This window comes from Neovison vison, chromosome 6 (assembly GCF_020171115.1).
Source record: "Neovison vison isolate M4711 chromosome 6, ASM_NN_V1, whole genome shotgun sequence".
NCBI lineage: Eukaryota > Metazoa > Chordata > Mammalia > Carnivora > Mustelidae > Neogale > Neogale vison.
In genome coordinates, this window is record NC_058096.1 from 119,159,409 (window position 1) to 119,183,327 (window position 23,919).

Sequence of the window (23,919 nt, forward strand, 5' to 3'; positions counted from 1 at the left end):
TACCAAATCTATATGTCCAAAGCAAATCATGCTACCTTATTGGATATCTCCATGTGTAAGTCCCACAGATCCCTGAAATTCAACATGGGAAATTGTAACAAACCCAAAACTTCCCAGTAAAGGTATTAGTATCTGCACAGTTGTTCCAGCTGGAAATCGGGGGTGGCCCTGCCCCTTCTGTCTCACCCTTACTTTCACTGTCAGTCTCTTTTTCACTTCACATCTGATCAGTCCCATGCAGTCATTTCAGCCTCAGTCACTATCAACTCCTATGTCTTTGTTTAATGAATCCTGCCTCTAGTGAAATAACCTTTCCCATTTGTGTGACAGCTAAAAACAAAGTCCTAATGTGTGTCTCCTCTAATAGGAGCCCTTGTCATTGTCTTTTTCTTCCAGCAGATGTATTTCTCTTATATTAGACTATCGTTTGGGGATGGAAAGAATTTGCCTTTTTTATTTTCCCTTTTTTTTTTTTGAAATCTTGCCATTTGCGACAACATGGATGGAACTTAGCGAAATAAGTCAAGCAGAGAAAGACAACTACCATATGATCTCCCTGATACGAGGAAGTGGTGATGCTACATGGGGGCTTAAATGGGTAGGAGAAGAATAAATGAAACAAGATGGGATTGGGAGGGAGACAAACCATAAGTGACTCTTAATCTCACAAAACAAACTGAGGGTTGCTGGGGGGAGGGGGGTTGTGAGAAGGGGGGTGGGGTTATGGACATTGGGGAGGGTATGTGCTTTGGTGAGTGCTGTGAAGTGTGTAAACCTGGCGATTCACAGACCTGTACCCCTGGGGATAAAAATATATGTTTATAAAAAATAAAAAATTTTTTTAAAAACCTTTTTTTTTTTTTTTTTTTTTTAAAGATCTTATTCATTTATTTGAAAGAGAGAAAGCACGAAAGTGGGAGGGTCAGAGGGAGAAGCAGACTCCCCACCGAACAGAGAGCAGGGAATCCATGCAGGATTCGACCCTGGGACTCCAGGATCATGACCTTAGGCGAAGGCAGACACCCAACCAACCGAGCCACCCAGACGCCCCCCCATCCCTTTTAGTGATTTCGGAGTGCTTTGCATTTAGAAGGTACTGAGTAATTATGCTGAAGTGAAATGAAAGGATTTAAGACTATTAAGAAAGTAGCTTAACTTTAAAAGCTTCTACATATCTTCAGTCTGATCAAGAAGGGGTAAGAAATAAGTATGTTATAGTAATGGAGACTTAGGAATTGAAATAATTGTTATTAACGTAATTTGGAGAAGATGAGGCTCACATTAACTATAATAATGCCACTTGGCATAGTCAGTTAATCTTGTTTTTTACAGACCATCAGCCTCTAGTACTAATCCCAATTGAATGTTAACAAGTTTAGAAGATTGGAACATACCCAATTTTTTGAGCAGTGTAGTTGCTGAAGGCCTGAAAAAGAAATTAACTTTTTCATAGCTTATTTTTTAGTGTATTAGTTTTTTGGACCATCATTTCTACTTCATAGAACACAAAATAGCAGTATGATATGATCAGACTCGTGTGTTCCCAATTGAACAACCAGATTTTATTCATATTAACAGGTACATTAAAAATCTCCTATAAAATGTCACACATCTTATTTTATTTTTTATTTTATTATTTTTAAAAAAGATTTCATTTATTTATTTGACAGAGAGAGAGAGAGAGACAGCAAGAGAGGGAACACAAGCAGGGGAAGTGGGAGAGGGTGAAGCAGGCTCCCCACCGAGCAGGGAGCCCGATGTGGGGCTCCATCCTAGGACCCTGGGATCATGACCTGAGCCAAAGGCAGACGCTTAATGACTGAGTCACCCAGGCACTGCTATTTTATTTTTTAAAAGATCTTTTTTATTTTAGAGAGAGGGTGCATGAGCAGGGGGGAGGGAGAGGAGGAGGGAAAGAATCTCAAGCAGACTCCATGCTGAGCATGGAGCCCAACTTGGGGCTTGATCTCACAATACTACTGATCATGACCTGAGCTGAAACCAAGAATTGGACGCTTAACTAACTGACTGGGCCACCCAGGGGCCCCTTTTAAAATTTTTTTATTTAAATCTTGCTTAGTTAACATACAGTGCAGTATTGGTTTCTGGAGCAGAATTCAGTGATTCATCACTTACGTACAACACCCAGTGCTCATTACAGCCCATCTAGCCCATCACTCATCTAGCCCATCCCCCACCCACCTCCCTCTATCAGCCCTTAGTTCTGGATTGAGAATGTCGTATGGTTTGTTTCCCTCTCCCTTTTTCCCCCCTTCCCATCTGTTCATCTGTTTTCCTTCTTAAATTCCACAGATGAGTGAGATCATTTGCTGTTTGTTTTCTCTGACTTACTTCACTTAGCATAATGTGCTCTAGCTCTGTCTGCATTGTTGCAAATGGCAAGATTTCATTCTTTTTGATGGCCAAGTAATATTCCATTGTGTATATATTACCAGTCTTTATCCATTCATCAGTTGATGGACATTTGGGCTCTCCCCATAGTTAGGCCATTATTGATAGTGCTGCTGTAAACATAAGGGTGCTTGTATTTTTGCTGTATTTTTGTATCCTTTGGGTAAATACCTAGTAGTGCAATTGCTGGATTATAGGGTAGTTCTGTTTCCTTTACTTTTTGAGGAGCCTCCATACTGATGGCACCAGATTGCATTCCCACCAACAGTGCAAGCGGGTTCCCCTTTCTCCATATCCTCGCCAGCACCTGTTTTTTCCTTGTGTTGTTCATTTTAGCCATTCTGACAGGTGTGAGGTGGTATCTCATCATGGTTTTGATTTATATTTCCCTGATGATAAGTGATGATGAGCATCTTTTCATGTGTGTAAGCCATCTGTTTGTCTTTGGAAAAGTGTTTATTCATGTTTTCTGCCTATTTCTTAACTGGATTATTTATTTTTTGGGTGTTGAGTTGGATAAATTCTTTCTGGATTTTGAATACTAACACTGTATCACATATGTCATTTACAAATACCTTCTCCCATTCTGTAGGTGTGCTTTTTTAGTTTTGTTGATAGTTTCCTTCACTGTGCAGAAGCTTTTTATCTCAAGTCCCAATAATTCATTTTTGCTTTTGTTTCCCCTCTGGCAATGTGTCTAATAGGTTGCTACAGCCAGTGTCAAAGAGGTTTGCTGGCTGTGTTCTTTTCTAGGATTTTGATGGTTTCCTGTCTCACATTTAGATCTTTCATCCATTTTGATTTTCTTTTTGTGTATGGTTTAAGAAAGTGGTCCAGTTTCATTCTTCTGCATGTCACTGTCCAGTTTTCTTAACAACATTTATTGAAGAGACTGTCTTTTTTCCATTGGATATTTTTTCCTGCTTTGTCAAAGATTAGTTGACCATGTAGTTTGGGTCCATTTCTGGGTTGTCTATTCTGTTCCGTTGATCTTTGAGTCTGTTTTTGTGCCTGTACCATACTGTCTTAATGGCTACAGCTTTGTAATGTAGCTTGAAATCTGGAATCATGATGCCTCCAGTTTTGTTTTTTTTTTCAAAATTGCTTTGACTGTTTGGGGTCTTTTATGGTTCCATACAAATTTTAGGTTTATTTGTTCTAGTTTTGTGAAAAATGCTTATGGCATCTTGATAGGGATGACATTAAATATGTAGCTTGCTTTGGGTAGTATAGACATTTTAACAATGTTCTTCCAATCCATGAACATGGAATGCTTTTCCATTTCTTTATTTCCTCTTCAATTTCTTTCATAAGTGTTCTGTAGTTTTCAGAGAACAGATCTTTTACTTCTTTGGTTATGTTTATTCGTAGGTATCTTACTGTTTTTGGTGCAATCGCAAATGGGATCGATTCCTCAATTTCTTTTTCTGCTGCTTCTTTATTGAATTCTGCACATTGATTTTATATCCTGCAACTTTGCTGAATTCATGTAGTAGTTCTAGCAATTTTTTCGTGGAGTCTTCTGGGTTTTCTACAGAGAGTATCATGTCATCTGCAAATAATGAAAGTTTGACTTCTTCCCTGCTGATTTGGATTCTTTTTTTTTTTTTTTTTTGATGCTTTTTATATCTTTTTGTTGCCTGATGGCTGAGGCTAAGGCTACCAGTACTGTTCAATAGTAATATTGAGAGTGGACACCCTTATGTTGTTCCTGACCACAGAGGAAAAGCTCTCAATTTTTCTCTGGGGATGGTATTAGCTTTGGGACTTTTGTATATGGCCTTTTTTTGATGTTGAGATGTGTTCCATCTGTCTCTACTTTGTTGAGGGTTTTTTTTTTTGTTTGTTTGTTTGTTTTTAAAGATTTTATTTATTGGGACGCCTGGGTGGCGCAGTTGGTTAAACGACTGCCTCCGGCTCAGGGCGTGATCCTGGAGTCCCGGGATCGAGTCCCACATCAGGCTCCCAGCTCCATGGGGAGTCTGCTTCTCCCTCTGACCTTCTCCTTGCTCATGCTCTCTCTCACTGTCTCTCTCTCAAATAAATAAAATAAAATCTTAAAAAAAAAAAAAAAGATTTTATTTATTTATTTGAGAGAAACACAGTGAGAGAGAACATGAGTGAGGAGAAGGTCAGAGAGAAGCAGACTCCCCATGGAGCTGGGAGCCCGATGTGGGACTCGATCCCAGTTTTTTTAGTATATGTGCTGCCGAAGCGAGCACGGGACTCGATCCCAGGACTCCGGGACCATGACCTGAGCCGAAGGCAGTCGTCCAACCACCTGAGCCACCCAGGCGTCCCTTGTTGAGGGTTTTTATCAAAGATGGATACTATGTTTTTTCAAATGCTTTTTCTTTATCTATTGTCAGCATCATATGGTTCTTATCCTTTCTTTTATTAATGTGGTGTATCACATTGATTGATTTGCAAATATTGAACCACCCCTACAGTCCCAGAATAAATCCCACTTGATTGTGGTGAATAATTCTTTAACGTAACTGTTGAATTTGATTTGCTAGTATTTTATTGAGAATTTTTGCATCCATATTCATCAGGCCTATACTTTCTAGTGGGGTCTTTGGTTTTATAATCAAGGTAATGCTGACTTTGTAGAATGAGTTTGAAAGTTTTCCTTCAATTTCTATTTTTTGGAGCAGTTTGAGAGGAGTAGGTATTAACTCTTCTTTAAATATCTGTTAGAATTCCTAATGGGGGGGTGGTGCCTGGGTGGCTCAGATGGTTAAACATGTTCGACTAAGGTCATGATCTTAGGGTCTTGGGATCGAGCCCAGCATTGGGCTCCCTGCTCAGCAGGGAGTCTGCTTCTCCCTCTCCCTCTGCTGATCCTCCTGCTTGTGCTCTTGCTCTCTGGCAAATTAAAAAAAAAAAGAAAAAAAAGATTCCCCCAGGAAGCCATCTGGCCCAGGACTTTTGTTTGTTGGGAGATTTTTGATAACTGATTCAATTTCTTTGCTGGTTATGAGTCTGTTTGAATTTTTCTATTCCTGTTTCAGTTTTGGTAATTTGTCCATTTATTCTAGATAGCCCAGTTTATTATCATATAGTGTTTTGTAGTATTCTCTTATAATTGTATTTCTGTGGTGTTGCTGGTGATCTCTCTCTTCTTTCCTTTGTGATTTTATCTATTTGGGTCCTTTCTCTTTTCTGTTTGATAAGTCTGCCTAGTGGTTTATCAGTTTTATTAATTCTTTCGAAGAACCAACAATTCATTTTTTTTGGTCTGTTTTACTGTTTTTGTTGTTGTTGTTTTGTTTCTTTATCATTTATTTCTCTCTAATCTGTATTTCCCTTCTGCTGGCTTTAGGTTGTATTTGCTGTTCTCTTTCTAGCTCTGTTAGGTGTAAGGTAAGGTGTATTTGAGACTTTTCTTGCTTCTTGAGGTAGGCCTGTATTGCAATATAATTCCTTCTTAAGACTGCCTTTGCTGCCTTCCAAGGGTTTTGGACTGCTATGTTTTCATTTTCATTTTTGCTTCCATGTATTTTTAAAAATTTCTTTGATTTAGTGGTTAACCCAGTCTTTCTTTAGTAGGATGTTCTTTTTTTGTTGTTTATTTTTTGTTTATTTGTCAGAAAGAGAGAGAGCGCAAGTGTGGGAGTATCAGGCAAAGGGAGAAGCAGGCTCCCTGCTGAGCAAGGAGCCTGATGTAGTCCTCAATCCCAGGACCTAGGGCTCATGACCTGAGCTGAAGGCAGGTGCTTAACCAACTGAGCCACCCAGGGATCCCTAGTAAGGTGTTCTTTAATTTCCATGTATTTGAATTCTTTCCAAATTTTTTCCTGTGGTTGATTTCAAGTTTCACAGTGTTTTGGTCTGAAAATATGCATGGTATGATCTCGATCTTTTTGTACTTTTGAAGGCTGATTTGTGACCCAGTATGTGATCTCTTTTGGAGAATGTTCCCTGTGCACTCGAAAAGAATATTATATATCCTGCTGCTTTAGGATGAAAAGTTCTGAATATATCTGTTAAGTCCATCTGGTCCAGTATGTCATTCAAAGTCATTGTTTCCTTGTTGATTTTCTGCTTAGATGCTCTATCCATTGCTTTGGGGGGGTGCTGTTAAAGTCCCTTACATTATTGTATTGTTATCAAGTAGTTTCTTTATTAAAAAAAAATTTAAAGATTTTATTTATTTATTTGACAGAGAGAGAGAGATCACAAGTAGGCAGGCAGAGAGAGAGGGGGAAGCAGGCTCCCCGCTGAGCAGAGAGCTTGATGTGGGGCTCAGTCCCAGGACCCTGAAATCATGACCTGAGCTGAAGGCAGAGGCTTAACTCACTGAGCCACTCAGGCGCCCCACAATGAGTTTCTTAATTATTAATTTATATATTTGGGTACTCCCATGTTGGGGGCATAAATATTTACAATTTTTAGATCTTGAATGATAGACCCCTTAATTATGATATAATGACCTTCTTCATCTCTTGTTACAGTCTCTTATTTAAAATCTAGTTTTTCAGGCGCATGTGTGGCTCAGTTGTGGGGCATCTGCCTTCAGCTCAGGTCATGATCCCTGGGATTGAGCCCCGTATCGGGCATTCTGCTCAGTGGGGAAACTGCTTCTTCCTCTCCAGCTCCCCTGTGCTTGTGTTCCCTCTCTCACTATCTCTCTCTGTTATAAATAAATTAAATTAAAAAAAAAAAAGAAATCTATAGAAAAAATCAAATCAAATCTAGTTTGTCTGATATGAAGTATGGCTACACCAGCTTTCTTTTGATGTACATTAGCATGATAGATGGTTCTCCATCCCCTCACTTTCTTCTTCTTCTTTTTTTTTTTTTTTAAAGATTTTATTTACTTATTTGATACAGAGAGCAGAGAGAGAGCACATGACCAGGGTAGGGTGGGGGCAAAAGGAAAGGGAGAAGCAGACTCCCCACTGAGCAGGGAGCCTGGCAAGGAGCTTTGACCTGAGCCAAAGGCAGACCTTTAACTGACTGAGCCCCACGAGATGCCCTTCTCTGCCTTTCAGTCTGAAGGTATCTTTAGGTTTAAAATTAGTCTCTTATTGGCAGCATATAGATGGATCTTTTTAAAAAATCCATTCTGATAACCCCTATGTCTTTCGGTTGGAGCACTTAGTCCATTTACATTGAGAGTAATTATTGAAAGATACACATTTAGTGTCATTGTATTACCTGTAGAGTTGGTGTTTCTGGTGATGTCTCTTTTGGTCCCTTTCCTCCCCACTCAAAGAATCCCCCTTAATATTTCTTGAACGGCCAGTTTAGTGGTAATGAGCTCCTTTAGTTTTTGTCTGGGAAAGTCCTTGTCCCTATCCCTTCTATTCTGAATGACAGCCCTGTTGGATAAAGAATTCTTGGCTGCACGCTTTTCCCATTTAGCCTGTTGAATATTTCCTGCCACTACTTCTGGCCTGTCACATTTCTGTGAAGATACGCTGCAAACCTTACCTGTCTTCCCTTTTAGGTTAAGGACTTTTTTATCCCTTGCTGCTTTCAGGATTCTTTCCTTGTCAGTGTATTTTGTGAATTTGACTATGATATGCCTTGGTGATGGTCAGCTTTTGTTGAATTTAATGGGCATTCTCTCTGTTTCTTGGGTTGTGATGTTTGTGTCCTTCCCCAGGTTAGAGAAATTTTCAACTGTAATTCGTTGAAATATACCTTCTACCCCCTTTTTTCTCTCTTCATCTTCTGAAACTCCAGTGGTACAAATGTTTTTACATTTTCATAAGTCACTGAGATCCCTAAGTCTACCTCTGTGGTCCATTACCTTTCTTTCCCTGTTCTTTTCAGTGTCATTATTTTCCATAATTTTATCTTCTATATCACTGATTTTGCTCCTCTGCTTCGACCATCCTCATTTTTGTAGCCTCCATGCATCTCAGTTACAGTATTTTAAATTTGGCCTAACCAGACTTTAGTTCTTTTACTTCTGGAGTAAGGGATTCTCTAGTGTCTTCTATGATTTTTTCAAGCCCAGCTAGTATTTGTATAATTGCTTTAAATTCTAGTTCAGACATCTTACTTAGATCTACATTGATTAAATCTCCAGTCATCAGTTCTTCCTGTTCTTTCTTTTGAGGTTTATTCCTCCGTCTTGTCATTTTGGAGAGAGGAAAAGAGGAAAATAAAACAAAATTAAAATTTAAAAATCGAGGAAAAAGGAAAAAATACATAAAGGAAGCTAGATCCTAGGTATGTTTTGGTCTACTTGTTACGAAAAGCTCGATTGACAAAAGATAGGGGTGCCTGAGTTGCTCAGTCGGTTGAATGGCCAACTTTCTTTTTTTTTGAAAGATTTAATGTATGTATTTGACAGATCGCAAGTAGGCAGAGAGGCAGGCAGAGAGAGAGGGAGAAGCACACTTCCCGCTGAGCAGAGAGCCCAACGCAGGTCTCAGGACCTTGAGATCATGACCTGAGCTGAAAGCAGGGGCTTAACCTAACACTGAGCCACCCAGGCACCCTGAATGGCCAACTCTTGATTTCGGCTCAGGTCATGATCTCAGGGTCCTGGGATGGAGCCCTGCATTGGGCTCTGTTCTCAGCATGGAGTCGACTTAAGGATTCTCTCTTTCCCTCCTCCTCTGCCCTTTCCCTGCTCATGCTCTCTCTTTCTCTCTCAAATACATCTTAATTCTTTTTTTAAATTCTATAAGGAATCACAAGTTGACATTTTCTCATTTCTGAGATATGTAGAAACAACACATAAATTTCCAGGTGCAGTTCAGCTTCGTTCACAGGCCATAGAGTGTGCTACAGGAATATTTTTCTAGTGAAATGTCACAATTTCATTATTCTTGTACTTTGATACCGTATGTTCCTTGGAGTTACTCCACGAAGAGCGGCAGTTCACTGGGGAACTGTATAAAATATGGAATGCTTCACGAATTTGCATGTCATCCTTAGTATATATGCTGCTGAAGGGAGCACAAATAAATACGTCTTTTAAAAAAAGAAAAATGGTAGAAGGGGTGCCTGGGTGGCTCAGTGGATTAAAGCCTTTGCCTTCAGCTGAGGTCATGATCCCAGGATCCGGGATTGCGCCTAGCATCTGGGCATTCTGCTCAGCGGGGAGCCTGCTTCCTACTCTCTCCCTGCCTGCCTCTCTGCCTACTTGTGATCTCTGTCAAATAAATAAATAAAATCTTTTAAAAAAGAAAGAAAGAAAGATGGTAGAAAGAAAGAAAAATGGTAGAAATAAAAAGGTAAAAATTAAGAAATATATATATAAAATAGTAAAAACATTAAAAATTGCTTACTGTATCCAAAAAATAAAACAAAAAGTAAAATAAATAAAACCCAAAGGATGCTGGATCCTGTTTTCGTTAGCAGTGAAGCTTTGCAGCACTCTTTGATCAGTAGACTTGGTGTGTGAGGGGGTTTGTGCTGGTCTTCTGCTGCTCTGATTCTCAGTGGAACTGCCCTAGTGGGGATGCTCCTGCAGAGAGGAGTGGGGCTTGATGTAGTGGCTCGGTTCTCCACTTGGTGGCGCTGTTCAGCTCCCTAAGGTGGATTAAGCTGGCTTTGACCTGTTCTCTCCAGAGCGGGAAATGTGTGCCACCCCTCTTCAGTAAGCCTTCACAGATGCCCAAACACTGACCCTGTCTATGTTACTGGTTTCTGTCACATCCCTGCCTTCACCCTACCTGTGCCCTAGCTGTCCTGCCAAACGGTGAGCACTCCTGTGTTTTATCTCAAGTGTAGGTATGTTTCAAAATTCCACACTTCAGAGACCTCTGGGGGAGGGTCGTCCTGCCTTGTGGCCAGTGGCAGCTTGTCGCCGGAGACAGCTGCGCTATGTTTCAGCAGTTTGGAGTTTGTGGTAGATCACAACACACAGCTCATGCCAGGGTTTGAGGCCCTCACTTGGAGTTTTTGTTCCTGTACTGGTGAGTGGGGCAGTTTCACGGCACCTGCAAGGTCCTTTGCCCACAGAGAGGCCATGTCACCTCTACCAAATGCACTCCAAGCAGGGGCACCACTTCTCCCTGTGTGACCCTGAGGATCCTTAGGCTGCCTGGTGCAGGGGCTCAGCTATGCTCTCCCATTGGAGAACTGCTTAGTTCCCCAGGTGCAAACCTGGCAAGGTCTCAGACTTCAGAAACTTCAAAATCTGCACTTTACTGTGTAGAAAACTGGCAGTATTGTAACCCTCTCCTTTCCCCCCATCCATGATCTTGGGGAATAGTTTTCTTGTGCAGTCCCCTGCATGTTTTCACTCTTTTTTTTTTTTTTTTTTCTTTTTTCTTTCTTGTCTTGGGCTTTCTCTCTTCCTCCTTTCTGGATGCTCCCTCCACTGTCAGGGCGCCCTCCCCTGGGCAGTGCCCATAGCTCTTTTCTTACACTGACTGCAGCTCCTACGTTTCACTTGTCGTTTTTCTGGTTTGTAGATGTGCAGCTTTGTTCTATAAGACTTCCAGTCGATTTCTTGGGTATTCATAGTGATTTTATATTTATCCAGCTGTGTTCAGGGAAGGGGGTGAGCTTAGGGTCGCCCTACTCTGCAGCTGTATTACCTCTTCAAAATTCATCCATTTTAAATGGGAGCAGAACATAAGGGTTAGAGGTACTACATGAGGAGGCTGTTACAAGGAGAGAAGAGGAGAAAGGGAAAAGTGAACAAAAGGTGTTCACTCACAAAGCTCTTTATACTGACCACCAGATGGCGCAGTTGTTCCATATCTGCTGCTTGCATGGCTAGGAAGGGTGAGAAGCAACAGTGCCATCCACCTGTTTTGAAGCACAGGATGTTCTTAAGTTGACTCTTTGTAGCCTCAGATGTCTATTTCATGAAGTGAAAGCAGGCCGGCATGTTACATTTAATTGCACATTTGAGTATCATAGCCATATCAATATTGCCCTTGTCGCTTTTGTGAGAAAGTTAACTCTTTGGATACAAGCATGGACAAAATACTAACATTTAAAAATTGAACATAAAACATTACTGAGAAGTACAAGGATATACTTTGATTTTATTTTGGGAATGATTCTACTGGAATTGTATCATTAAAAATTCATTGGTTAAAAAAAAAAAAATTCATTGGTAGCGGGGCGCCTGGGTGGCTCAGTGGGTTAAGCCGCTGCCTTTGGCTCAGGTCTTGATCTCGGGTTCCTGGGATCGAGTTCCGCGTCGGGCTCTCTGCTCAGCGGGGAGCCTGCTTCCCTCTCTCTCTCTGCCTGCCTCTCCATCTACTTGTGATTTCTCTCTGTCAAATAAATAAATAAAATCTTTTTAAAAAAATTCATTGGTAGCTATTAAATGATTGATATAAATAACTTAAATGTGACCAAGATGAGAATTAGCTTTAGTAATATGAGAGACTGGACAAAAAGTTACGAAGATGAGGCATTCTCTTCAGTTACTTAGAAATGAAATTTTTACTTGTTTTTTTCAGTTGTAAATATACATTGAGGTTTTCAGAAAGATTTTTCCACAGTTCACATATGCATTTAAAGAATATAATTGTGTTAGAACCAGAGCAATTGAACTATAATTGAATTGTAATGTTTTTATTCTGTACTAATAGTCATAGTATAGTTATGAAGGCTTGGTATAGAGAAACTAGATTATAAGGGCTTGGAAAACCAAAAATGGTGAATTATGGACTATTTTGATGCTTTGAAGAAATATTTAATATAGGTTATGTGGCACCTTAGTCTTTTTGTGGATGGACGCATCATATGTATAAATAAATAAATAAATAAATATTCAGGTTATGAAAATATAGGTTAGAATGAACAAATAAGTTTTTTCCTAATTTATAATTGACATACAACATTATATTAGTTTCTGGTACACAGCTTAATTTGGGCCACATTGATTTGTATACATTGTGAAATGATGACCACAGTGTCTAGTAAACATCTCTCACCATAAATATTATACTTTTTTTTTCTTGTGATGAGAACCTTTAAGATCTCTCTTAGCAACTTAAAAATATGCAATGTAGTATTTTTAATATACTCCATGTGCTAGATATTACATCCCCAAGACTTAATTATTTCATAACTGGAAGCTTGTATCTTTTGACCACTTTCATCCATGTTACTTAATTACTCCACCCCTAGCAACCATCAATCTGTTCTCTGTATTTATGAGTTCTTTTTTAAAAATTATTTTTGGGGTGCCTGGCTCACTCAGGCAATAGAGCATACACCACTCTTGATCTCGGAGTTGTGAATTCAAGCCCCATATTTTGTGTAGAGATAACTTAAAAATTAAAAAATTCTTTTAAAAGTTAATTATTTTTTTTAGAGTCCACATATAAGTGAAGGAATAAGTTTTGAAGGCAAATACGTTGAGGGAAGCAAAGAAGAACAGAGGAAGAACTCTGGGAAGTTATTTTTGGGCAAAATCCATGAACATTGGGATTCCTGTGACCCCAAAGAGTTGTTTAAGACTGAAGCTTGGGAAAGATGCGGGAGCCAGACGAGATAAATATCTTCATGCTTTTTTAAGTACCAGTGGAACTGAAAGAAAAGCTTTACTGTGACCTGGGCTGCAGCTAGAGGAACTCTAGCAAAAACCCAAGAGCTTGGGTTTCCAGAGAATCCTTTCTTCTAGATATGGGCTCTAGAAAGTATTGAAATGAGAATTGAGCTGATACTGTCAGTTTTAACATGACATAACATATAACAGAACTTTGGGTTGGCATTTTAAAAGTGGACAACCTTTGTCTTCTTGAGATTTAGTGACCTTATGAAATCCAAACGACTTGATGAGTTTCACTTAATAGACAATATTGCTTGCTAGCCTTAGAATAGAAGAAAAATATCAGAAAAGAAAGCATAGTCATGGGCTCAATTCTTTATTTGTAGGTTTGATCTTTATTTTCAAACCCTTTGAAGAAATGAGATTAGAAAGACACTCAACATTGAGTTTATTCTTGAGGCATCCCCCTACTCACTCCTCAGTAGTAGCACTAGAATGTTATATTTGGACATTTCATTTTCTTGAGAGAGTCTTTATCTATAGCCCTTTTTATTTGTCATTGGAATCAATTTAAATCTGTTTTGAACTTTGTTCTGTTAGTTGTGTCAGTTAGCTCTTCCTTGGTTTTTGCCTTTAATGTATCCATGTTTTAAAGGTTGCCAGTTGCCTCACACTTCCAGTTTCTGTTATGCTGGTTAGCTGAAATTTTACCATGTATCTCTGTGATTAGGGATAGTAAAGAAAATTAATGATGAATATCCATTGTATTTTATAGTGTTAAATTAAAACTTTAGGTGAGTATTAAAGGAATTCCAATGTAAGCCATGAAATAAAAAAATGAATGTATCAACAAGATGTGTCAGTGTAGGTCTCCTTTACTTTTCATAAGTATAAAGGACCTTAAAATGTTGGAAAAGAAATATCAATGAGACATTACATTTTTAAGAACCACTATAGCAGAATATATGTGTAATAAGTGAAAAATGGGGCAGGAAGTAAACAAACTCAATTGTAATAAACCTTTATTAAAATCTTTCCATTGGCAAAACTCACAGAGAATATTTTGCCTCATACTTGTCTGAAGTGGAGTGGGAGTGAGGTGTCACAGTCTGATTGTTTTGGAAGCCCAAGGAATCAGAGACAACAGATTGGCCTCTTATGTGTCCTACCAGAGTGAGGAGCCACTATTCAATTTAGAGACCTTTTTTGGCTTTCTACAACCATAAAACCATTTTATTTCTTTAGTAGGGAATTGTTATAAAATATTTTTATTTGTAATTATATTTATAGTATATTTGTTTTATATTTATATAATTTTATATTTATATAATGATTTCATATTTGAAATAATATATAGTAACTTATGGGGGATTATATTTGTTTTGAAGAAATCTAGTAAAATAAAGACCTATGGATATCAAATTTGGTAGATTAAATACCTCTTTGTTGGGCGCCTGGGTGGCTCAGTGGTTTAAAGCCTCTGCCTTCGGCTCAGGTCATGATCTCAGGGTCCTGGGATCGAGGCCCGCATCGGGCTCTCTGCTCAGTAGGGAGCCTGCTTCTCCCTCTCTCTCTATCTGCCTCTCTGTCTGCTTGTGATTTCTGTCTGTCAAATAAATAAATAAAATCTTTAAAAATAAATAAATAAATAAATAAATACCTCTTTGTTGAGCTGTAAATCTTCTGAAGAAAGTTTGAGGCATTTGTAAAACACATACATGTCTGTAGCTGTCTTTAAAGCTGTTCAGTTAACTTCCTGATATTTCTAATTTTTATTGACTTCGATGTATTTTGATCTTTTGAAACAGTGATCACATGGAAAATGTATACGGCTACTTAATGAAGTACACCAACCTTGTCACTGGGTGGCAGTACAGGTAAGTGATTGTTCTGTGTCACATCCCTCTCCTAAGAGACCAGAAATGGGGCTGATAATTTTATATTCTGAAATTACTTCTGTACAGACATGGATGGGAAACCTTTTAGAGAAGGATTGACAGTTATTTAAAGTCTGGTAAGTTCTCCTTTGTAGAGGCTGAGAGGAGTTGACATCTGTCCAGATGGCACCCTCCAAATGCCTCAGAAGTTAATATTTTCTTTAATCGAAGAATAATTGACATGCAGTATTGTATTAGTTTCGGGTATACAACATAGTGACTTAATATTTATGTATATCACTAGTAAGTCTAGTTGCCATCTGTCACCATAGCAAATTACTTTAGTATTATTGATTGTGTTCCCTATGCCAGACATTGTATCCTTGTGTCTTATTTTATATAACTGGAAGATTGTACCTCTTAATCCTCTTTACCTATATTGTTTATTCTCCTATCCCTTCTCTCCTCTGACAATGACCAGTTTGTTCTCTATATCAATAAATCTTTCTGTTTTGTTTGTTGGTTTTGTTTTTTAGATTCCACACATAAATGAAGTCATTCATTATTTGTTTTTCTGTCTGACTTATTTCAGCTAACATAATACCCTTTAAGTTCATCCAGGAAGTCATCAATGGCAAGATTTCTTTCTTTTTTATAGTATACCATTTGTGTGTGTGTGTGTGTGTGTGTGTGTTTCTTTATTTACACCACATCCTCTTTCTCCATTCATCCATCAAAGACATTTAACTACCTCTGAAACTGATAATACAGTGTATGTTGATTAAATAGACTTTAGATAAATATTTTAAAAACTTGGAAAAAAGGGATGCCTGGGTGGCTCAGTTGGTTGAGCGGCTGCCTTTGGCTCGGGTCATGGTCCCAGTGTCCTGGGATCGAGTCCCACATCAGGCTCCTTGCTCTGCAGGGAGCCTGCTTCTCCTTCTACCACTTTGTCTGCCTGTGCTCTCTCTCTCTGATAAATAAATAAAGTCTTTAAAAAAAAAAAAAACTTGGAAAAAAAAAGATGACATTTAGGTTGCTTCCATATCTTGGCTATCGTAAATGCTCTAATGACCATAGAGTGATGTGTCTTTCTAATTTAGTGTTTTCATTTTTTTTTTTTTTCAGTTAAATACCTAGAAGTGGAATTGTTGGATCATATGGTAGTTCTTTTTTTTTTTTTTCTTTCTAATTTTATTTAATTTTAATTTTTTTTTTTTTTCTATTTTACCCACCCCCATACCCACCTCCCCTCTGGTAACTATCAGTTTGTTCTCTTTAGTTAAGAATCAGTCTCTCTCTCTCTCTCTCGCTCTCTCTTTTGTTTTGTTTTGTTTGAATGAAACCATATGGTATTTGTCTTTCTCTGACTAACTTATTTCATTTAGCATTATACTCTCTAGTTCCATCCATGTTTTTGCTAATGGCAAGATTTCATTCTTATTGTTGACTGTAATATTCCTGTGTGTGTGTGTGTGTGTACACCACATCTTCTTTATCCATTCATCTGTTGATAGACACTTGGGCTGCTGCCATAATTTGGCTATTGTAAATAATGCTGCAATAAACATAGGGATGCATGTATCCCTTTGCATTGTTGTTTTTGTATTTTGGGGGTAAAAGCCCAGTGGTGCGGTAACTGGATCACAGGGTAGTTCTATTTTTAATTTTCTGAGGAAACTCCATGATGTTTCCCACAGTGACTGTACCAGTTTGCATCCCAACCAACAGTGCAAGAGCATGCCTTTTGTTCCACATCCTCGCCAACAATTTTTCTATCAGTTCTTTATATATTTTGGATACCAACCCTTTATTGGATATGTCATTTGTAAATATCTTATTGCATTCAGTAGGTTGCTTTTATTTTATTTATTTTTATTTTTATTTTTTTTAAAGATTTTATTTATTTATTTGACAGGCAGAGATCACAAGTAGGCAGAGAGGCAGGCAGAGAGAGAGGAAGAAGCAGGCTCCCTGCTGAGCAGAAAGTTTGGGTTGTGTTTAGTTGGAAGTGACATTAGGTAATCTAAATAAGAATGATGAATGGAAAGTTAGAGATCATATGGCATGAAGACTTAGAGGGGAATATGAAGACTTAGAAGGGAATCCCTATTGAAGTTAAAAGGGCAGTTCTCCAGGGGTCCCATCTTTTATATTTAAAAAAAAAAAAAAAAAAGCCAAGTCAAGGGAGTCTTTTCATGTTGTATTTTTCACTTTAGGTTTTTGAAATTTTTTGAAGGCTTATATATTCAAATGTCATGCAGAATATTAATTTTTAAAATATTTATTTTAAAGAAACAGTGTGAGCAGAGGGAGAGAGAGAAAGAATCTCAAACAGACTCCCCACTGAGCACAGAGCCCATCATAGGGCTTGATCTCATGACCCTGAGATCATGACCTGAGCTGAAACCAAGAGTCGGACACTTAACTGACTAAGCCATCCAGATGCCCCCAGAAAGTTAATTTCTTAAAAAATGTAAAAAAAAAAAAAGATTTTATTCATTTATTTGACACAGAGAGACCATGAAAGAGGGAATACAAGCAGGATGAGTAGAGAGGGGGAAGCATGCTCCCCGCTGAGCAGGGAGCCCAATGTGCGGCTCGTCCTAGGACCCTGGGATCATGACCTGAGCCGAAGGCAGATCCTAAACAACTGAGCCAGCCAGGTACCCCCAGAATACTAATTTTTAAAATTGTAATTTCACTTTGGTTTTAGCACTATTTTTTGTTCTCTTTCTTAAAAGAAAATAGGTTAGCTTTCCCCCCCAATATTCAACAATTGTTCTTTATATCATATTGAATAATACTGAGAAACTGTCAGAAGGGGAACAGAGTAAGAAAGCTCTAAAAATACATAAACATGGGTGCCTGGGTGGCTCAGTTGGTTAAGCGACTGCCTTTGGCTCAGGTCATGATGCTGGAATCTTGGGCATCAAGTCCTGCATTGGACTACCTGCTCAGTGGGATGTCTGCTTCTCCCTCTGACCCTCTCCCCTTTCATGCTCTCTCTCTCACTCTCTCAAATAAATAAATAAAATCTTAAAAAAAAAATACACAAACGTACAAATTTAGTGTAATTTCAGGATGTCATTTCAGGTGAGCAGCAACTTGAGACCATGGGAAGAAATGGCAGGTGTTTATTATTGCATGAGGGAGCCCGCCAAAAAGATACATTGGGGGGCGCCTGTGTGGCCCAGTGGGTTGGGCCTCTGCCTTCGGCTCAGGTCATGATCTCAGGGTCCTGGGATCGAGCCCCGTATCAGGCTCTCTGCTAGGAGGGAAGCCTGCTTCCCCCTCTCTCTCTGCCTGCCTCTCTGCCTACTCGTGACCTCTGTCAAATAAATAAATAAAATCTTAAAAAAAAAAAAAAAAAGATAAAAAAAGATACATTGGCCATTGATTGTCTGGAGTTAGCAGATCCAAGCAAATATTCTAGGATAGGAAGGGGTGCTGGCTCTCCGGACATGATCCCTCTGGATATATAAGAGACCAGTTTTCAGCAGCACTAGACAGTGCTTGTAAACTCATCCATGTTTGCTACTGAGAGAGCACAGAACTTTTTAGACTTAACCCATCAGAGAGAGAGGTCTCACCTTGTCAGTTTGCTGTAAGCCCACTTTCTTATTATTTTGTTAAAGATTTTATTTATTTGAGAAAGAGAGCACACATGTGTGCGTTGGGGGAGGGGCAGAGGGCGAGGGAGAGGATCTCAAGCCGACTTTGGGGAGTGCAGAGCCCAGGGTGGGACTGGATCCCACAACCCTGAGAACATGACCTGAGCTAAAACCAAGAGTCGCACACTTAACTGACTAAGCCACACAGGAGCCCAACTGTAGCCCCACCTAAAAAAAACCCTTCCCATTTTCCATTTTTACTTTATGTCAGCTGGGCTGGAGGTCCTGTGGTGCAGCAGAGATAACTGAGTCCTCAGCATGAAACATGTACACTGATCAAAGGTGAACAGATAGGTTAAGACTATGTTTAACGTCCCTAGGCTTAGTTGCTCAGTTTCTTTGGCATGCCTAGCCACTCTTGTCCATGTGCTGCTGGTGTAGCTTAACAGAAGCACAGCACCTATGGCATATTCAAGACCCTTTCCTTCCAATCCATTTCTGTTTTGACTAAGGTCAACTTGTATAGCAGCTTGGAGAAATCCACTGTGGGCATACTGTATAAATAACTACTTGCTCTGGAATGTGGTAGGCTAGGAAAGTACAGAAGAGCAAGACCGTCTCCTGAACCTACTTCCTGCCACTTTAACTTCTAATTCCTGAGGGTGAGATTACTTCGCATCTGGCATATATAGACACAGAGCATTAAATTCTTCCCCAAAATCTTCTCAAGTTTATTTTTGTCATTTTAAGGTAGATTTCTAAGTCAAAATATTTTTAGATTAAAGTTGCAGTTTGATGATATTTCACTTTAAATTGTAGGTTATTTCAAAGATTAGTCATTTCCCCAAATTGACAGTCTTTGTTATTTTTTTTTAAGATTTTATTTATTTATTTGACAGATCACAAGTAGGCAGAGCAGCAGGCAGAGAGAGAGGGGCAAGCAGTCTCCCCACTGAGCAGAAAGCGCTATGGCTGCTGCGATGCTGCGATGCGGGGCTCAGTCCCAGGACACTGAGATCATGACCTGAGCCAAAGGCAGAGGCTTAACCCACTGAGCCACCCAGGCGCCCCAGTCTTTGTTATTTTGAAATTGCATAAAATAAGCAATTATTTGCCAATTTTAATAGCATTTTCTTTTAACAACTTAGCTGAATTTTCTGCATATGAAGAAGGTTCATGATGAATCTTATTTCCCTGTTAACATTTAGCGTGCGTTTCTACATTTTCTTTGTTTATTGGCTAGGCCAACTTGCTCAGAATGTTTCCAAGAGTCTACTACTACTTCTGAACAAAAAGGGCTTTGTTAAGTTTCCTCACTATGTGGGTTGTCTTTCTATCTCCAAACTATATGTCTTGTAAAATTTCTCTCCATAAAAGGGATAAAGAAAGAATATTAATCCGTGAATAATGAAAGATAGCCCAAAGTGCTCTCTTATTGCATTGGACCCATGGTTTCATCTTGGTATTAAAAAGATGATCAGGACACTTGGGTGAGTCAGTCATTAAGCATCTGCCTTCAGGTCATGATCCTAGGGTCCTGGGATCGATCCTCACATCAGGCTCCCTGCCCAGTGGGAAGCCTGCTTCTCCCTCTCCTGCTCCCCCTGCTTGTATTCCCTCTTTTGCTTTCTCTCTGTCAAATAAATAAATAAATAAATATTCTTGGGGGGAAAAAAAAGATGATCAGCTATTGGCTCATTTTTTTTAGTGAGGTATAATTGACATGTAACATTATATTAGCTTTAGGTGTACAATGTACAACAGATTATGAAGTGATCACCACAATAAGTCTAGCTAACATCTGTCATCATATGTAATTTCAAAATTTTTTTCTTGTGATGAGAACTTTCAAGGTCTACTCTCAGCCATTTTCAAATGTGCAATACAGTGTTATTAACTGTAGACACCATGCTCTTCAGTTATTGGTTATTTCTATGACTTCACCAATCTGTCCTCACCATATTTCTGTATATTTAAGTGCATGCCTCCTATATTATAAATTTGTGGAAATGCTTTTGGGATAAGAAATATGTGTTCACACCAAACTTGAGATTTCTAAACATAGTGTTTGTCTAAATTTTCTTTGACTACTTTGAAGAGACCAGTCATTTTCCTTTGTCTGTTTGAAAAGAATTATACTCAAATTTAGAACAGTGCAGAGATTCCTTCCTTCCTTCCATTTTTGTTTTTTTGTTCTTTTTCTTAACAGCTTTATTGAAATATAATGCACAGTCCATACAACTTAAAGTGTACAACTCAGTGGTTTTTAGTATCTTGACAAGATTTCTTTCTTACTAACCCACCCTTTGTTTGTTTTTCTGTTTATTTGACGAATTTTTTGTAGTAGATTCATTTCTTAGTCCATTAGGGCTGCTATAACAAAATACTACAGACTGGGTGGCTAATAAACATTTCTCACAGTTTTGGAGGTTGGAAGTTCAAGAGCATGGTGCCAGTGTTGTTAGGTAAGGGTCCTTTTCCTATCATAGACTTCTTGTTTGAGAACATAGCAGAAGGGTCAAGGAAGAGCTCTTGGGTTTCTCTTATAAAGGTACTAATCTCATTCCTGAGGGTCTGCCCTCATGACCTAATCATCTCACCTCCCAAAGGCCCTGTCTCTTAATACTGTTACCTTAGGGGTTAGGATTTCAACATAATGAATTTGCAGGGCACACAGTCAGACCATAGCAGATTTATATGTCCATTTTGTGTTTTATGTTTATGTTTTAGAAACTGAAGATGATTTTGGTGATTATCTTGTGTTAATTCAAATAATCTCTTCAAATATTTTGGAAAATAAAGATAACCCTATTAATGGGCAAAATGTGATGAGCAGTTCATGAAATAGAATGATGGGTGGTCATTAAATACATGAAAAAGGTGTATAACTCTTCTAGTAATTAATGAAATGAAAGTTTAAAATCTCTGAAAAATGCTAATTTTGAAAATTAAAATATATGAACATAATTTTAAAAGTCAGAAGCATGCTTAAAGATAAACAAGAAAAACAATAGTTCTTTGCTTTTGCATCTCCCTCTTCAGGCAACCACTTTCAAATTTTGCTTTCTTGGGTTTTTTTTTCTCCTTGAAGAAAAGGCTGATTTCATTTTCTCCCAGTTTGATATGATATGGTTGGCAGTTGCTTAAGACAGTATCTTCTAGGAGCACGTGGGTGGCTCAGTGGGTTAAAGCCTCTGCCTTCGGCTCAGGTCATGATCCCAGGATCCTGGGATCGAGCCCCACCTTGGGCTCTCTGCTCAGCAGGGAGCCTGCTTTCTTCTCTCTCTGCCTACTTGTGATCTCTATCAAATAAAATCTTAAAAAAAAAAAAACCACCCCAAAACAAAATCTGTTTAAAAAAAAAAAAAAAAAAAGACAGTATCTTCTAGGACCTTGAACTCTTATCTTATGGTCTAGTGTAGAACTCAGTAACATAGAATGCCAAATTGCTCCGAACTCAAACATTAATTTTTTTAAATCGAAACTTTTTAGACTTAAAAAAAAAAAACCATTGAATTACTTAAATTGGAATCTGAATAAAGTAATTAATCTGGAACCAAATCATAACATCAAATTCTTTTCCAAAGTATATCAGTATTTCGTCATTTAGTTTCAAGTTCCTTATGTTTCTTCATCTCCAGTTGCAGCTTTTACATTTTTAAACAGGATAAGTAATCTTTAGTTGTGACCTATTTAGTGATACATTCACCAAACCTTTCTACCTTGACATTATTCTCATTGTATATTTCACTGACAAAATCTTAAATCAGATTTATTTCTTATTTAGTTATCCTCAGAGTTCATGTTTTGATTTGTTTCCAGTGAATTTTAAATAAAAACTCTCAGTACCATTTGTCTTTGGGCAATTTACCTTCCCTGTTAATGAATTCTGGAGAGAAATCTTCCTCTGAGAGGATATTCTATCTTTGTTTCCTTTTTGCATTATGTGGTATGCCTCATCCCATTAAGTGCCTCTCCTTCAGCTGAAGGTTTTATGTCATTTATTAAATTCATTCAGTTTTTCAACTCCTAGGAAATTCAACCTCATGTTTCCAAGTTCTTCTTCTTTTTTTAAAAATTAACATATAATGGGGGCGCCTGGGTGGCTCAGTGGGTTAAGCTGCTGCCTTCAGCTGGGGTCATGATCTCAGGGTCCTGGGATCGAGTCCCACATCGGGCTCTCTGCTCAGCAGGGAGCCTGCTTCCTCCTCTCTCTCTCTCTCTGCCTGCCTCTCTGCCTACTTGTGATCTCTCTCTGTCAAATAAATAAATAAAATCTTTAAAAAAATTAACATATAATGTATTATTAGTCCCAGGGGTACAGGGGTACAGGTCTGTGAATCGTCAGGCTTACATACTCCACAGCACTCACCACAGCACATCCCCTCCCCAATGTCCATAACCCAACTACCCTCTCCCTAACCCCAACTCCTCCCCCAGTTTGTTCAGTCCCCAAACAAACTGAAACCCTCAGTTCGTTTTGTGAGATTAAGAGTCTCTTATGGTTTGTCTCCCTCCTGATTCCATCTTGTTTCATTTTTCCTTCCCTACCCCCCAACCCCCACTCTGCCTCTCAAATTCCTCATATCAGGGTCCAAGTTCTTGAACAGCTTTTGAAATTTATTTATTTGAGAGGGAGAGGGTAGTGGTAGAAGAAGAGGGAGAGAAGATCTCACCACCCTGAGATCATGACCTGAGCCAAAATCAAAAGTCAGACGCTTAACAGACTGAGCCACCTAGGCACCCTATGAATTTTATTTTTTTTTTAATAGCAAAAACTCCAAAGTATGGTGATTGATATTTAGTTTGCTTTAGTTTGGCGAGCGGGAATGTTTAAAAATTATGACTTTCTTTTTTGAATCATTACAGGTTTTTTGTTTTAAACAATGAAGCTGGGTTATTGGAGTACTTTGTGAATGAACAGTCTAGAAATCAGAAACCCAGAGGTACTTTGCAGCTTGCAGGAGCTGTAATATCACCTAGTGACGAGGACTCTCACACCTTCACTGTAAATGCTGCCAGTGGGGAACAGTATAAACTCAGAGGTACGATCAAGATATGAGAATTAATAGTGTGATTTTCTTCTTTCCTTGAGAAGTTGATGTACTTCCCTGCTTTCATGTGAGTTTTGGAATTAGAAAATACTATCATCAGTGATGTACATGTGATATTCAAAATCTTAGAATTGCTTATGAATTTATGAAATCTGTTTTAATAAATAACTTTTCTCAAGTAGTACAGAGAACAACTGTTTACAGTTGGCCCCTATAAAATATTTGTGTATATAAACCCTGATTACTGAAAAATCTAAAAACATAGCTTGTTTAAATGGTATTTTTTATGTCTGCCATGGATTTGTATTTTACCCCTTTTCTTGATTTGGTTTGCATGCCCCCTTTGAAGTTTCTTGTAACTAATACACATAGCTGGGATTTATTAAAATGTTCACATTCATTTTAAAAGTATAACTTTTGCTTAGGTAAATTTAATTTGTGTTTTTTATTTAATTAATGTACATAAAATATAATGGTAATCCTAACTGAGCATGCTACAAGAGATCTGAAAATACGGAGTACACATTAAATACTTA

At 38.5% G+C, this 23,919-nt stretch overlaps 1 protein-coding gene across 1 annotated transcript in view; it reads left to right on the forward strand.

Annotated features, from left to right (window-relative positions):
• OSBPL11 (oxysterol binding protein like 11) overlaps positions 1-23,919 on the forward strand; it is a 100,790-nt gene that overhangs the window by 23,096 nt on the left and 53,775 nt on the right. Inside the window, exons 2-3 of the mRNA XM_044252140.1 lie at positions 14,647-14,715; positions 23,199-23,374. Coding sequence (XP_044108075.1) covers positions 14,647-14,715; positions 23,199-23,374 — 245 coding nt within the window. The remainder of the gene's footprint in view (positions 1-14,646; positions 14,716-23,198; positions 23,375-23,919) is intronic.